We start from the raw sequence: 16666 nt of genomic DNA, 5'->3' as shown, positions 1-16666 counted from the left end.
TCTTCTAATACCGTTGGAGACAGGAAAATTCTTCTCTAAGGAGACAGAAGGAATTTAAGCCCTGGACATTGTTAAACCATTTAATTCACTTAAAGGCTCAAGTGCGAGGCCTGACCAGCGGGAGAAATGGTTGATGGGAGGGAGTCTGCAGTTTCCAAGAGCGTTCCAGGCGTGGGCTTCCAGGGATCAAGAGGGCTGATTTCGGACACCACCAAATCCAATATTTTAGATTGGAGGGTGCTACCTGTGTCTAAGTCATTCGTCACCGACAAGTTACTTATGTCAATGTTTCGCAACCTTGGATGCACATTAGAATCACCTGGGGAGCTTTTAAAGCACGGATGCCTGGGTCGCACCCGCACAGGCCATGATGAAATCCGGTTTCCAGAAGATCTCCAACTGAATTTCTCCTCTGCAGCCAGGCAAGGTTGAGACCCACTGAATTAAGTAACGACCCGTATCTGAACAAAAAGAACCGCGACTGTGGATTGAGGCAACGCCGCTAAGTACTAAGTGTCCTTGGGTCAGTGTCCCGGGCCTCAGTTTCTTTATCTATACAATGGGTGTGGCTAAAATATCAAAGCCTTCCCACCCCCATCCTCCCCCGGCCATAATAGTTTTCGTCTGGGATGCCTCCGGGATCCTAGAAGCCCACTCCCCTCTCTCCCCATCCCCCTCGCTGGCTTTTCCGGTTTCCGCGCCCCTCGGCGCTCTCCCGGGGGTCCCAGAGGAAGCCGCGAGCTTTGCCTGCAGCCTCCGCGCGCCCGCTGCCCCCAATCGGGCCCTCGCTCCGGGCGCACAAAGCCCCCGGCGCTGACGTCAGGGCCCCTCTCCGCGCGGCCGGCCCCCAGTGCAGGCGGAGCCGCGTCGCGCTCCCACCCCGGCCGGGAGCTAGGAGCCAGAGGCCAGCCCCGCGCAGTGCAGCGCAGCCCACAGGAGCCTGGCCCGCACACGTGCCCGCCAGACCTGCAAACTTGTGCCACCGGCTCTGCCCGTCCCCGGGGAGCCCGAACGCCCGCAGCCCGCACCCCTCCCGCCCGTCTCCAGCCATGGGTAAGCGAGCGCGCTGGCACCTCGCCACGACCGCAGCCTCGCGCCCCCGCCCCGGGAGGGCGCGCCCCGCCGAGGGTCCCGCCCCAACCCCGCTCAGGTGGCGCCTCCTCGGCCACCTACGCGACCAAGCCGAGACGCGGGAGGTGGGTGGGGAAGCGGAGACTGGAGGTGGGAGGGGCGCGGCGCAGGTGTCCGGAACGCCCAGGTGCTCCTCCCTGCCGTATTCTAGGGGGCTTTCCCGCTCGGGCGGCGCCCAGGCTGCACCCCGGCACGTGCGGCTCGCCGGAGCCTAAGAGCTGGGTCCCCTGGAGGAGTTGCAGAGAGAACAGACGGCGCGTCCCACGCTCGTGCTTTATTTTTAAGGGGCCGGTAGAGAGTAGCTTCTTGCCTGTTTCCCGGGACCCTCTCCCTGTCGCCCGAGCTTGAGTCCAGTCCTGCCCCGCCCCGCTGTGGTTCTGTTCTCCTTTAGCCCGCGCGAAACAAACACCCGGTTCCCCAAGCCTGGGGTCTTCCGGGAGCTCATTTCGAAACCATGACCCTTGAAACCAGGAAAGTGGCAGGAGAGAGGGACAGGTTGGGACCGGGTCTGAGTCTTCTTTGTCCCTTATTCCAACTATCAAAATGAGGCCCGGGCGCAGGTGAAGACAGTGTGCTGAGCGGGTTCCAATGCAACGGGGGAAGAACGAGCAACGGCAAAAGCCTCAGCTCCGGAGGGTGGAAATCTGAAATATCCAACCTGGCCTGGGGCTGGTGTTAGGCGGCTATAGGATTCTGTTTTCGCTTCTTAACACCCTGCAATGCTGCCGTCAGCAACATGTCGTTAAATGGGGACTCTATTGGGAGGAAAACTCGTCAAGAGTGCTGTGGAAATCAACCTCATTCCGCAGCACTCCTGGAAACGTGTGACAGCTGTGCTTGAGAAAGGGTTTTTCTCTCCCTGCTCCGTTATCCTTCTCTAGTGACAGACTCCAGCCACAAGCGCCACGAGGCACAGACTACGAAGAGCATTCCTAATGAGGACGTCAGTGGGTTTCACCATTGCGGGTTAATGGTGAGGGCTTGGGAATTCCTTGCCCACTCCTACCCTCCCCCTAATCATTTATCCTCCTCTTTTCACATTATCTCTGCTATTAATTGTGTTGGGGGGCGGTGGGTGGGGAGCAATAATTTTGTACTGATTAAAATTTTGGTGAGGAGTAAGGAGTAAAGAGGGCACTTCTTTGCATTTCAAAGGAAACTCGAAAAATTTTCCAGTTTACATGTTTAACAAATTTACTAGTTGATCAAAATATGAAATGAGGTAAGGCCCACCAAATCCAACAGGAAAATTTCTTACTAAAAAGTTAGTCAAGAACTAGCGTGAGATCCTTCTAGAAAGGGCAGAATTGAGTGGCCTGTAACTCCTCCAGTTCCTACTTAATGCCCCCACTGTGAGCATCACACCATTCAACCTCCCTTTTAAATGACGGTCATACACAAACATCGGAGGATACTGCTACTCAGCCCTGTGATCACTTTGGCGATAATTGCCACCAAAGATGTTGCAGTTACGAACAAGTGTGGTATTGAGGAAAGCATCAGCTACTCTTTCTGAAATCGCTATTTATTTGAATTTAACACTAGGTGTTTGGATTTGTACGTGAAATTTGAGTGTGGAATTATCACACGGGGACCTTCTTCAGAATAGCTTTCATAGTACTTTGGACCAATTTAGGGGTAGGGGTGGGCTTCATTTTTGAATAGGTGTGGAGGTTAGGTGCAGTTCTCATGAAGCAAAGGTCCGAGCCACAGACCTGTTCTTAAGGAAGTATTTTGTGTTTTCGACAATTGTTGGCTTCACACTTCAATTGCCAATTTATGTAAATTTGTGCATACTTCACTGGTTCTGGCCGTATCCTTGGTTTTGGTTTTAGTTTTTACATTAAAAAGAAAGTTCCCTTCACGTAAAAAAGGAAACATACTGATTTCCTTTGGTAGATTCTTAATAAATACACCACAGGGCCATGAACTGGTTTTATTTTTCCAGATGTATTTAATTACCGTGCATACCCTTATGACTGTTTTAATTGAAATGCTTTAATGTTGGGAAAATTCTGACCATTGGCCCATTAAGTCAGGACTTTGGTTCTTAATACAATTAGTTCCTTAACCTGGGATCAATCAGTTAATTTACTGGTAAAATAAATGAGGTTTGGAGAAATAAAAGTCCGTTCAGACTCAAATGTTGAGGTATTTACAATCTTTAAGCTAAAAAAATAAAATAATGAGTAGTGATGGTATGTATAATTTTACTTTTCATTACATCTTGAAAGAAAACATGGGTTTTTAATTGTTAAGCCAGTTTTTTATAGCCTTAAGATTTAATTCACGTATCATACGATTCACACATTTAAGTATACAAATCAGTGGTTTCTAGTATATTCAGAGTTGTGCAGGCATCACTACTTATATCTAATGTTAGAACACTGTCATCAACCCCAAAAAGAAATCTTATACCCATTTAGCAGTCACTCCTCATTGTCTTCTCCCCTCAGCCCCTGGCAACCACTAACCTACTTTCTGTCTCTATAGATTTCCCTCTTCTGGAGGGTTCAGGTAAATAAAATGACCCAACTGATGTTTGAAGTGTGTTTGACTCTAGTAACTTTGGTTGTTTTGCACAATGAGATGTTGCTGGATTGTTTGTATCCACTACACTACCTTAATGAGGGTGTTGAAACTAAACATTTCTCTGGCTGAAGGGTTCCATGTTTGGCTGCACATATTGTGAAGGTGAGTGAGCATGCACGCACACGCAATACACACACACACATGATTCAGTGTTAACTCCAGTTTTACCTGATAGAAAATTGCATTGCCCAACAGAATTTTGATTCTGTTACCTTGTTCATAGTCCTGAAGACGTAGCAACTAAGTGAATTCCACGTAATAACCTCTTATAAGGCATTTGTGAAATATCCATCCTGCTTTAGTATGGGTTACGCATCCAGAGAGAAATACTGATTTTGTTTAATTCTTTGCCTATAATTTATTTATTTATTTTTTATTTATCTTTTGGAGACAGGGTCTCACTTGGTCCATCCTGTACTGCAGTGGCCTGATACAATAACTCACTGTAGACTGGAACTCCTGGGCTCAAGTGATCGTCCCACCTCAGCCTCCCAAGTAGCTGGTACTATAGGCGTATGTCACCATGCCCGAATAAGCTTAAAACAATTTTTTTTTTTTTTGTAGAGATGGGATCTTGCTATGGTGCACAAGCTCATCTCAAACTCCTGGCTCCAAGTGATCCTCCCTCCTCTGCTTCCCAAAGTTGTAGGATTATAGGCGTGAACCACTGTGAGTGGCCAGTTGCCTATAATTTTAAATGGAAACTGTATACGAAATGATGGGATAAAACAAAATATTGAAATAATTGTTTTGACTCATTTTGTGGTAAGGAAGCTTTTTGTGTGTGGTAAGGAAGTTTTTATAAGGGTTGTGTATTTAAATGTCAATTTCAGTAGCATTTAAAAAAATTCTGTCGTTGAGTTAAAATTGAGCAGTTCTATTTAATGTGTATACAGATCATCTGGTGATCTTGTTAAAAAAAAAAAAGCAGTGTCAGATTCAGTGGACCTGGGTGGGGCCTGAGTTTCTGCATTTCTGACAAGCTCCCCGGGGGTGCTCATGCTCCTGGTTCCCGGAGCCAGGAAGCAAAGAAGGCTGGCAAGCCAGAGAGGCCCTGGTTGGTGTCTGCCCTAGCTTGCCCACTAGCTTGCTGTGTGACCTTGGGTAAATAGTTTTCTCTTCTTAATTTTAGTTTACTCTAAAAGAATTCGATGAAATTATTTCTTTGGTCTTTGCAGGTCAACCCGTATGTAAAAATAAAATAAAATAAAATAAATGAGAGAGTAATGTTATGCTTGAAAAACATGAGAAAACAGCTCCCTGATTGTCTAAACACTACTTGATTGCATGAAGCCAGCATCAGAGGTGTCACCTGTAGTTGGGTTAAATGCTGGCATCTTCAATATGCATGCTTCCAGCATGATTGGCTCTTCTCCAAGGGAACTGGTGGAGGAAACGATAATGTTCTCCCTCTTTAACACTTCCAGCTTTGGCTTCTCCTGACCTCTTCTCCTTAAATCCCTTTCTTCCTCGACAGAGCCACTCTCAGAGGCTGCACTCAGACAGAAGCACGCTGAAGACCTATACATACAGTGCTTCATTCTGGAAGCTTGCTCGGGAATTCAGATGTAGTGGGAGATACAAAAAAATCATATCCTAATCAATAACTGGGCAGGAAGTGATCCCAGAATATGCTAGCTTCCCTCCCTCTGAGTCTAAAGATCTAGTAAGGATCCCACCCTTGGATCTTGGAGAGAACTCCCTTTCAACATCGGGACACAGACTGACATTTCGAGCAGACCTCATAGTCCAATGCCACAGAGTAGTGTTTGTGACAAACAAGAAGTCTTTAATCCTTCATTATATTTTTGCTCTACCAAAAGCTGTTGACCGAACCACTTCACTTCTCCAAGGGCTTTTTAGAGAAAATCCTTATCTGCTATATCCAGGACCAAGCAGCTGGATGATTTATTGAAAATGCCAAAGGGGTGAATCATTAAAAGTGCCACATATGAATCCTAAACATTTTGTTTAACTTTTAACATCAATTTGCTGATATTTTGTTGCAGAGTCAAGGCCTTTGCTTTGAATGCAAAGACCTGGTTGGAGTTCCTTGAAGTCTTTCTTACATAAATCACAGCCAAAATTCATTGGCTTCTGATTTTCAGTTTCAGATTCTTACATTAAAGTAGAATGAAAACTTAAAGGCACTGGGAACCAATCTGTAGGCAGAATCCCTTTATATCACCTACCCCACTCCCCTTAAACCTTTAAATTTGCCCATACTTATTTTTGCAACTATTTTCTCAAGTGACTCATTTTTGTTAAGACTCTCTAAAATAATCAACCTGGTTTTCAAAGAAAGGAGAAACTCTCTCTTGGCACTCATACTTCATTAGTTTATGTAATATTGAATTAAGTTTCATAATTCTAGTAACAAGTACAACTGGCATAAACAGGTTTGGAAACACACACCACAGACTCTTCTTAAGTACACTGCCGGTGGGAGCAGTACATGGATATATTGGAAAAGAGCCTAGAACCTAAGTTCTGCACAGTAATCAGTATGGTTTAGAAAAAGAATGGAGGATACGGGATAAATGGGTGGGGTCCCTTAAGTAAACATTGGTAAGAGAACATCTGGTATCTTTTTGAGCCATCATCATCCATTTAATAATTTTTAACATGTTGGCTGGCTTATTAGTGTTTCTAATATGTCTCTTTCTGTTCAAATACCAAATTTGTCAAGAGCGGAGATGGTTTTATAAATTGTTATATACCAGTGTTCATTGGAATTATTAACATATAGGTGTTCCACAAATATTTGTGTAAAAAAATGAGGATTCTATCATAAGCATTTTATTAAGGTCTATCAACATTAAAATGATAGATTTCAAGGTATTTAAAATAACATGTCTTGCAAACTCTATGGTAAACTATGCTAAATTAAATAGGATAAATGACATAAATTATTGTTCTTTAATAATATTAATACTTTTATCACAGAATAACAATTTCAGAGCTCGAAGTTGATTTAGAAGTAATTCGGTTGCTGCCAGGCATACACAGACACAAAAGCAATTGAAAGAGCACTTTGGATGTTCTTTCATTATTATTTTTTTTTTTCCTCACGCTTTTTTTCTTCTCATGCTATAAAATACTTTTCTTTCTCTGGTGAAAGTATTTCTGGTCGGGTTTTTGAAGCTCTGGAAAGATTGGGGTGGAAGGCTTTGAGGCTTTGTTTCACTGAGACTCATTATTGCCCTGAGGATTAAAAGGCAATGGCAGCTTTGTATGTCCATCCTCACTGTGTGTATTAGGGTTAAATGAGTACCTACCACAATATCATACAACTAGCATGTGCCAGTCTCTAAGCCTTTGAATTCTTGTCACATGCTCATCACCATGGGGCTCTCAGGGGAGTATTGGACAGCTGCTCACTCAGCAAGCATTCACAGAGTCCTGTTCAGATGAGCCAAGTACTGTGCTAAGTCTTGAAGCAAAAAATAAACAAGACTCTGTTCTCAAATAACCACAGTTATTTCTGAAAGGCAGAGACACAGCTTTAATAAAAGTACAAGATCCTGTAAGAAAAAGAATATCTGTCTGAGGAAAAGGGGGTGGTGGTATTTCAGAGAGGGATTCCCTAAGGAGGCAGTTACTTTTGATCTGAGAGTCATGAACAATGAGCACGATGGTGGGGGTCAGGGTGTCCAGGTATTTAGGAGAGGATGTTCCAGGCCCTAGATACAAGTGTGTAAAAGCAGGAGCCATGGCAGAGGCTGCTGTGTGGGCATGTTGAGGAGTTGGGAATGGCCTCAATGTGGGGGGTAGGGAGAGCTGAGGCCAGACCAGATTGTGAAGTACCAGGAAATAACTTAGTCATTACCTTGTCGGTCACAGAGAATCGGGAATAATTTTAAGCAGGCACATGGCAGCTGGAGGGAAATGACAGTCTCCCCGAGGGGATAAAAGAAACCCACTGAGAGAATCATTTGTGTCTAACTGTAAAATTCCAGATAAAAGTTTAGAAGGAGTTCTGAGAAAGATGAAACCTTGTGGCTTATATGAAGTTTCCAGTGGAGACTTAGATTTGTGGAGTGTTGAAAAGGGTGGAAGGGATTAGGATAACCCATGAAAGACAGGAGTGAGCGAGGTTTATTGGAGGAATTCTGAAGAAACTGGCCTGGCCATAGCAGAGAGTAGGTATGGGAGAGAGTAGGAAATACAATTTGACTAGGAGACTGAAAGCCAGATGGGAGTAACGAATTTTAGTTGATTACAAATGGACACATATAAATCTTGTAAAAATGTTTTAAATCTTGTTCATTGTCTCATCGCTCTTGAAAGAAGAAAGGGAAGTATGAGCTTTCTGGGATGGAAAGATACTGGGGTGATCTTTGGTGTGACTCCAGAGGGGTTGAGGATTGGAACAGAACCAGCTTTCATGTCTGTTTATTTGATTATTAATTTAAAAAGTGGCATTAAAAAAAATTTTTTTTTGAGACAGTCTCATTCTGTCACCCAGGCTAAAGTACAATGGTGCAATCTCAGCTCACTGCAACCTCAGCCTCCTGAATTGAAGTGATTCTCCTGTCTCAGTGTCCCGAATAACTGGGATTACAGGTGCACACCACAATGCCTGGCTAATTTTTTGTATTTTTAATAGAGATGGGATTTCACCATGTGCGCCAGGCTGGTCTCAAGCTCCTGATGTCAGGTGATCTGCTCGCTTCAGCCTCCCAAAGTGCTGGGGTAATAGGTGTAAGCCACTATGCTTGACCATTTTTTTTCTTAAATATTTGCAAGAATATTTAAGTGAACCAGTTGGGTCTGGAGTTTTCTTTGTAGAAATGCTTAAGTTATGAGTGTTTCTTTAGCAGATGAATATTCAGACTTTCTCTTTATTTCAATTTTGGTTAATTGTATTTTTCAAGGGCTTTGTCCATTTTATCTAAGTTATTTGTTGGCATAAAGCTCATAATATTTTGTATTATCAGTTTAATCCTGTTATCTATAGGATCTGTAGTGATGTTCCCTTGTTCATTACTAGTGATGTAGGTAATAGGTTTTTTTTTTTTTTTTTTTTTTTTTTTGAGACAGAGTTTCACTCTTGTTACCCAGGCTGGAGTGCAATGGCACGATCTCGGCTCACCGCAACCTCCGCCTCCTGGGTTCAAGCAATTCTCCTGCCTCAGCCTCCTGAGTAGCTGGGATTACAGGCACGCGCCACCATGCCCAGCTAATTTTTAGTATTTTTAGTAGAGATGGGGTTTCACCATGTTGACCAGGATGGTCTCGATCTCTTGACCTCGTGATCCACCTGCCTTGGCCTCCCAAAGTGCTGGGATTACAGGCTTGAGCCACTGCGCCCGGCGGTAATAGGTATTTTCATTATTTTTCTTCATCTTTCTAAAATTTAATAGCTTGATACTTAGATGTAATAATTGTAACTGATAGATAAGTTGACCACTTAATGAAAAAGACATACATTTTCTAGTGATCAAAAATAAAATTTAAATATCTAAAAGTAAGAATTGCTTACTTGGTTAGAAAAAGAAAAATCTGCCAAAAGAAAAAGTATTTAAACTCGATCTTTGGAATTTTACTCTGAATGGCTATATACAATTCAATATGTTTGAACTTGGTGTAACAAGATTTAGTATAAACAGTCTTGGGTTAGAGTAGATCTTAAGTTGGGCTTAGTATTTGCTTGGGTATTTATTTGTTTAGTTTTTGTAGGGTTGTTAAATTCTATTTTTTTCGTTGGACCAACTGGAGATAGATACTAAAATAAAAGAAGTCCTTTTTTCTTTCCTTTTAAGTATTCTTTTAGAGCAGAGTTTCTCAACCTCAGCACTATTTTGGGCTGGATGATTCTTTACTGGGGGAGTTTGAGGGCTGTCTTGGGCATGAGTGTTTTGCAGCATCTGTGCTCTCTACATACTACATGCTGTAACAGTCCCTTAGTTGTAACAACCAAAAATGTCTTCAGACATTGCCATATAACCCAGGGAGAGAGGAGGGGAGCACCATATTGGGAACCACTGCTTAAAGAGTAAGAGGGATTGAAAACCTTTTGTGTCTCACAGTATCATAAAATCTGAGGAGTAGCATCAGTGAGAACTTGGTTGAGCACATCTGCAGAATAGGATTTCTGGTTTAAAAGGGTTTTCCTTCCAAAAGGAATGCTTGATTTTTCTAGCTGAAGGAAGTTTTATTTTTTAATTTTTTTTTTTCGGTCTTTTTCTTACATCATCCGAGAATCTGGGGATATAATTGGGGAGCCTTGCAGACTACCTAAGTCATTCTTCTTTGGGATAAAATGGTGTCTAAACCACCTCGATAATGAGACCAGCCTCCTGGGGAAATAGAGTGCCTGGCTTTGCTTGGTAACTTGTTCTAATGGTTAGTGTACTTTGTCTCTGAAAGGACTGAATCTATGAAGATCGTTTTGCTTACTAAAATAGTGTTAATCATATTTTGTTCTCCTCATTAAGTGGGAAGACATGAAGGATCTAGTCACATCCTTAGTTACCTTGATGGCCTTTCCAAATTTAGAATTCATCTTCTTAGCTATAATCAAATCTACCCAGATTAAGCCCTTAAGGCAACCTTCCTGCATGTTCCGTCCTTAGTCCATGTCTTTATTGTGTTTGTTCATGTGTTTGAGAGATGCAGGAGTTGCAAGAGAAAGGACTGATTTCCCCCTTGTTTAGAGATCCATTTCCTATGGCCATTGATCTCTCTGCCATTCCTATATCCCTTCTCCAACAACCTAGAGTCCTCCCTGCAAATGGAGACCATAAGTCAGTGTTTTCTGAGGTATCTGACCAAACTTGCAAAATAGTTCCAGTGTAAAAAGAGCAAGACCATTGGAAGCTAGGGGCAGAAGGAGCCTAGAAAACCTGCTGTATTGTATGTGCATTGGGTCACTGTTTTAGATTTGGAAATATTTCACAATGTCTTCCTGAAAAGAACGTTTAAATGGTGGATTATAAGATGGGCGCTTAAATTCAGGCATCTGTTCCTTCACACAACAGGCAAAGAATGGAGATGTAATTAGCAATGTAAGTCAAACTCTTAAGATAACTTGATTTGATGCAGCACTTTATATTTTTCTTTTTTTTTTTTTCTGTCATTTGGCATATTCTGACAGTTTCCATGGTAAGTAAAAAAGAATTTGGGACATTAAAGGGATGCATTTCCATCCCATGAATGATTACCATTTTGCAAAGCCACTGTACTGGTTTACCAAAACCCGTTTTGAGCTCTATTATATAAAGTCAAATATTTTTAGATGTTTTGTAAGAAGCACAAATATTATAAAATCATTAAAAATTGTTGTTGAAGTGTATATATATATATATATATATATATATATACATGAAAGTGGCCAAATCATAAGTATACAACTTCTTAAGTTTTTCTAAGTGTAATCAGCAGTTAGATTAATAAGCAGAACATTACCAGCCCCTTAGAAGCCTCCTCAATCTGCCTTACAGATATACCCGATCAAGGCTAATCGCCCCTAATTTCTGTCAGCAGAGCTTTGCACTTTATATAAATGGAATAATACAGTGTGAACTCATGTGTCTGGCATGTCTTGCTCAACATTTGATAACATTATTTTGAACCAGGAAGATGTTTTCTGTCTGGAAAAGAGCTCGGCTTCTAAATCATTATGGTTAAAAGCATTTATTAAAGGCCTTCACGTGTAGAACCACATGGAAAGTACACAAATCACTGGTTCCTACCCTCTATTTTAAGTGGAAAGCATTGACACAGCAGCTGTGAGGACTTTGAAAATCCTTGATGATAGATGAGATAGATACATGAAAAACATGTACACAGCTGGAAAGATTACAAAAATCAAGTGTCCCCATTAACCCCTCAGAAATGGAAAGTACATTTTGAAGGGTTGTGAAAGAAGACAAAGCTATAGGTGTTGTATATCTATTCAGGATTTGATCAATTGGAATGCTTGCTAGCTTCAGGACGTAAGGATTTAATAGATGTTGAGGCCTACCTCCTCCCAATTAGTTTCTTGTAGAAGAAATTGAAATTGTAGGAATTGTTTGAATTAATAGTAAGTGAATCTTTGGCTAGTGGATATTCTAAATGGAGTAGAGATGTGGACGAAGGCTCAAAGGCCTGGGACAATTTCTGGTTTTCATCCTAAAAATGAAACTACTTAAGAAATTGTGTTTGCCAGTTGACTTTTCTTCCTGTTTGTTTGGACTTAGACAATAATACTTTCCCTACATTCCTTCACTGAGGAACTCTGTCATCCTGTTAACCAGAGTAAGTGATGCAGTCAGCAAAATTGAATGCTTTGTCACTACACCGAGCTGGCTTTAAATCATATGGTGTTACCACTACTTCTCAAGTGGTGGTATCAATTTATACTCCCACCAGGAATGATGAGCATTCTGGCTTCTCTCTATCTTTACCAGCATTTAATATTGTCACATTGTTTAATTTTTCAAATATCTGATAGGTATTTCATTTTTTTTTATGTTGAATTTCTCTAGAGAGGTTGAAAGTTTTGTGTAGGTTATTGACCATTTGGATTTTCTCTTCACCATGTTTTAAAATTGTTTCTATCCCTGAAGTCATGAAAATGTTCTTCTAATCCTCAGTATTTACTAAAAGGAAGTTTTTCTAAAATCACTCTTTTCACTTTTCAGTCTTTATTCCATTGGGATTCTGTTTTTTGGTATAATTTTAGATAGAAAGCTATTTTTAAAAATTGTTTATTTCCTATACAGAAATACCATGCACTTAATAAATAATTCACTCTTTCCCCATCATAATATCTATATCTGTACTTCCCTACTATAGGTTTGAGTACATCTATGGATTTCATTCTGTTCCTTGGTCTGTTTTGCCAACTCTGTGCTATTATTACACTGTCTTAATTACTGTAGATTTAGAATAAGCCTCACAATCTCTTAGGAGAAATTTTTTCCTTTTGCTCTTTTTTAAATGTATGACCTCTTCTTGATCCTTCTGGAATCAGATTTTCATGTTCCACAAACATCCCTGTCAGGATTTTGAGTGGGGTTGCAGTGAATCTGTGGAATAATTTCACAATAGTCAATGTGTTTACTATATTAAATCTTTCATTTGTGTACATGGTATATCTCTTCATACGTTTAGATTTTCTTTTGTACCCCAAGATAATGTTTTCAAACACCTTTAAAAATTTTATTTCAAGGTCCCTTGTAGTTTTTGTGGCTATTTTTAGAGGTAAGATGTAAGGTAATCCCAGTGCTTTGGGAAGCCAAGGCCGGAGGATCACTTGGGGCCAGGAGTTTGAGCAACATAGCAAGACCCCATCTCTACAAAAAAAAAAAAAAAAAAAAAAAAAAAAGCCAGACATGGTGGTGCTCACCTGTAGTTCCAGCTACTTGGGAAGCAGAGGTGGGAGGATTGCTTGAGCTGAGGACTCTGAAGTTACAGTGAACTATAAACATGCCACTGCACTCCAGCCTTGGTGACAGAATGACACTCTGTTTCTAAAAAATCAAAAGAAGTAAAGCAATTAGGGTTAAATCTAATTCCATGCAATGCCATGGTTCCCTTCCATAGACCTGTGACTTCTGAAGGTCCAGCTGGATGGACAAACTTGTTCAGATTTGTGAAGCATAGAAACTATGAAGGGAAGTGGATTCTGAGTTATCACATACCAGCCTGGTCATAAGAGCCATATGTGGTAGCTTCACGACTGTCCCAGAACCTGCTGAGTAGCAAACGTATAAGATACATCATGAGCTTATGCATCCTTTGAATAGAATTTCATCTCTTCCTGGAAGAGAACACAATCTACCATCACTGAGGGAAAACTCAGTTTCTAAGCTGAATTTTAGCTGTTTACTTGTGCTATATTTTCCAACTAGTCATATTTTCATGAAATATATTGATTTCATTGTCATATTGATGCAGAATGAGAAGTCAAGTCAGTTCTTCTGTTATTCCAAGAAGAAAATCTGTTTGCCAATGAAAGACAAAGCTAGTGGGTAACATACCAAAATTAATTTTGCTCACCTTATATTTTCTCCAAGAACATGGAGCCTGTGAGTCCTGGAAGCCATATGTTGAATGTTAAAACTTCCAAACGGTGATAGGGTTCACCATTTAGTGAAGAAGGGATCTCATCAAAGTCCATAGGAGTCCTGGAGATGGGATCCTGTTGTTTAGATATTTATGCAGAATATAAGAAAAGAGGAAATAGAGTTTGAGTTAGATATGCAGAATATCCTTCCATTGAAGGTGGTTCTGGCCGGGCATGGTGACTCACTCCTAATCCCAGAACTTTGAGAGGCTTAGGTGGGAGGGTCACTTGAGCCTAGCAGTTTGAGACCAGTCTAGGAAACATGGTGAGACCCCATGTCTATTAAACTAAATTAAAAAAAAAAAAACAAAAACCTTGCTGCTGGTACGCACCTGTAGTCCCAGTTACTCAGGAGGCGGAGGTGAGAGGATTGCTTGAGCCAAGTAGATCAAGGCTGCAGTTGCTATGATTGTGCCACTGTGCTCCAGTCTGGGTGACAGAGTGAGACCTTATCTCAAAAAAAAAAAAAGGATTGATTTTATCCATTCGCCAAACACTTATTAGACTGAGTGCTAAATTTGTGATAGAAGGATGATGATGACATGATTTTCACAACCAGTGAGTGATTTGGTCCCATGCAGGTGAATTAAGGCTATATGCAGATGAGCCTGCTGTGTAGCAATTGTACCTAGTGTTGGCTAGTGATGATATGTAGCAGTTTCTGCCCTCAAGACACTCTGCCTTCGGTGAGGATAGTTAACAAGGTAACACCTGTCATGATCCTATGTGGAAAATGTTGTGGATAAAACATAGGTGGAGGACCCACAATGCCATTCAGTGGAGGTAATGCCTGGGAAGAGCCTTGGAGGGTGAACTAAAGCGACATGAGATAATTTTACTTAAACCAACCTTTACCATATCATAACATAAGAAAATAAAAATCCTCAATATGTTAAATGCAGATTTCTTGTGCAAGAAATATATGACCCGACATGCACCATTACAGAGACCAAGTTTACATTCAATATGCAGGTTCTTGGTTGAAAGAGAAAAAAGGCTAGTTTTTGTTAATATCTTAGAGCGATGCAGCTAAAGTAACCCAGGAAACATTTAATTGGAGCTCTTCTGTTCAAGTGTTACTTCCATGTTTGGAGATGTTATTCATAATAATGAAATTTTCTTGGTCGATTCAAGATTACCTAGTATCGCTGAAACGTTTAACGGAAAACTTCTCCTGGCATATTTTACATAGCTGCTTACCCTGTGAAGAAGAGGCCAGCACTTGGGCTGTAGCAAGAGCTTGATTTATTCTGGAAAGCTGTTTATTCAGCCGTCAAATGAGATTATGTGTGTGGCTGTTAGCCATCACTTCACAGAAATATTCTTATTCCTCAACAAGGCCTCAAACTTTTATTTATTTAAGGGCAACAAAAATCACAAATGTAGATTCCCCTAAAACATCTCTTTGGAAATGCAGTTTTTCACAGGGTGCTGTTACTCCTTGGCTGCTGCTGCTGGCTACAAACAAACTGGACTCCCGGACATTTTCCACATGTCACCTGCTGTCCCTGGGCAGTACTATCCCCCACCAGCCAGTACACTTAGGTACACTTAGGTGTGGGGTTTTTTTTGTTTGTTTGTTTGTTTTTTTTTTTTGAGACAGAGTTTTATTCTTGTTGCCTAAGCTGGAGTACAATGGCGCCATCTCAGCTCAGTACAACCTCTGCCTCCTGGGTTCAAGCGATTCTCCCACCTCAGCCTCCTGAATAGATGGCTTTAAAGGTGTGTGCCACCACACCCGGCTAATTTTCTGTACTTTTAGTAGAAATGGGGTTTCACCATGTTAGCCAGGCTGGTCTCGAACTCCTGACCTCAGGTGATCTGCCCACCTCGGCCTCCCAAAGTGCTGGGATTACAGGTGTGAGCCACCACTCTCGGCCAAGTACACTTAGGTTTGAGTAATCCTGAAAGGCCTCAGGCATTAAAAAAATCCCTTTTTAAAATTAACTTCTTTTGTCAAATGTTTCTCTCTTGGGGTGGTCTCTCAATGTAGAAACTCCAAATTTGGATTTGAAAGTGAAGTTTCTTTTTATTTTTTATCTTATTTTTAGCATTTAGGGATTTGAGTAAAAGTGCTGGTATTTCTACTCTGTGATTGAATTGCAGTTTCCTCAGCCCAACAAGACAAGTGACATATCATTAAAAAGAAAAAAAACTCATGCATGAAGTAGCTGTGACATAGAGTGGGCTGTTGGTTCGAAAGGTCAACCTAGTTGGAGGCTTGAAGACGTTGGACTTTCTGCCTGGCAGTCTATCCCTCATGTGCCTACAGGCAATGTTTGGAAAGCCAGGGACTGGGGAGAAATTGAGACTTCAAATTCCTTAAGAAGCAATAGTGAGGTTCTTTTTGCCTCAAGAAGGGTTTGTCAGACTCATGGTTCTCAACTAGGGTAGATTCTGCCCTCCTCAGTTGGCAATGTCTGGAGACCTTGTTGGTTGTTACAGATCAGGGCGTGGGGAGGTGCTCCTGGCATCTAGTGGGTGGAGGCCACAGTTGCTGCTAAACATCCTATAATGCACAGGAGAGCCTCTCCTCAATAGAGTTACCAGGCCCCCAATGTCAAAAGTGCTGAGGTTGAGAAACGCTAAGGCAGACTGAGCCTTTGAAGTGAGGTAGGAAGTGGGACTTGACTCCAGAGATGGGCTTAGACACCAGACCAAATTGAGAATGAGGTAAAACAGGGCAGCAGCTTTCTGTAAGACATGCCTACCAGTGTGCCATGTCAGCTTACCATTGCCATGGCAATACCTGGGAGTTACAACCCCTTTCCATGGCAATGACCTGATGACCTAAAAGGTACTACCCCTTCCCTAGAAATTTCTGCATAAAATGTACCTTAACCTCCATGTTATTAAAAGTTGGTATAAATGTGATTGCAAAACTGC

General features: G+C 41.5%; 1 protein-coding gene across 2 annotated transcripts in view; it reads left to right on the top strand.

The window, feature by feature from the left end:
- The first annotated feature begins 922 nt into the window (after window positions 1-922).
- The window catches only part of GPM6B (glycoprotein M6B), a 166947-nt gene continuing 151203 nt past the window's right edge, over window positions 923-16666 (top strand). For both annotated transcript variants that reach the window (XM_010336501.2, XM_003920322.3), the window contains exon 1: window positions 923-1053. In XM_010336501.2, coding sequence (XP_010334803.1) covers window positions 1050-1053 — 4 coding nt within the window. In that variant the 5' untranslated portion in view covers window positions 923-1049. The remainder of the gene's footprint in view (window positions 1054-16666) is intronic.

This window comes from Saimiri boliviensis, chromosome X (assembly GCF_048565385.1).
Source record: "Saimiri boliviensis isolate mSaiBol1 chromosome X, mSaiBol1.pri, whole genome shotgun sequence".
Lineage (NCBI taxonomy): Eukaryota > Metazoa > Chordata > Mammalia > Primates > Cebidae > Saimiri > Saimiri boliviensis.
The sequence above is the reverse complement of the archived record's forward strand: the minus strand, read 5'-3'. Positions and strand labels throughout refer to the sequence as shown.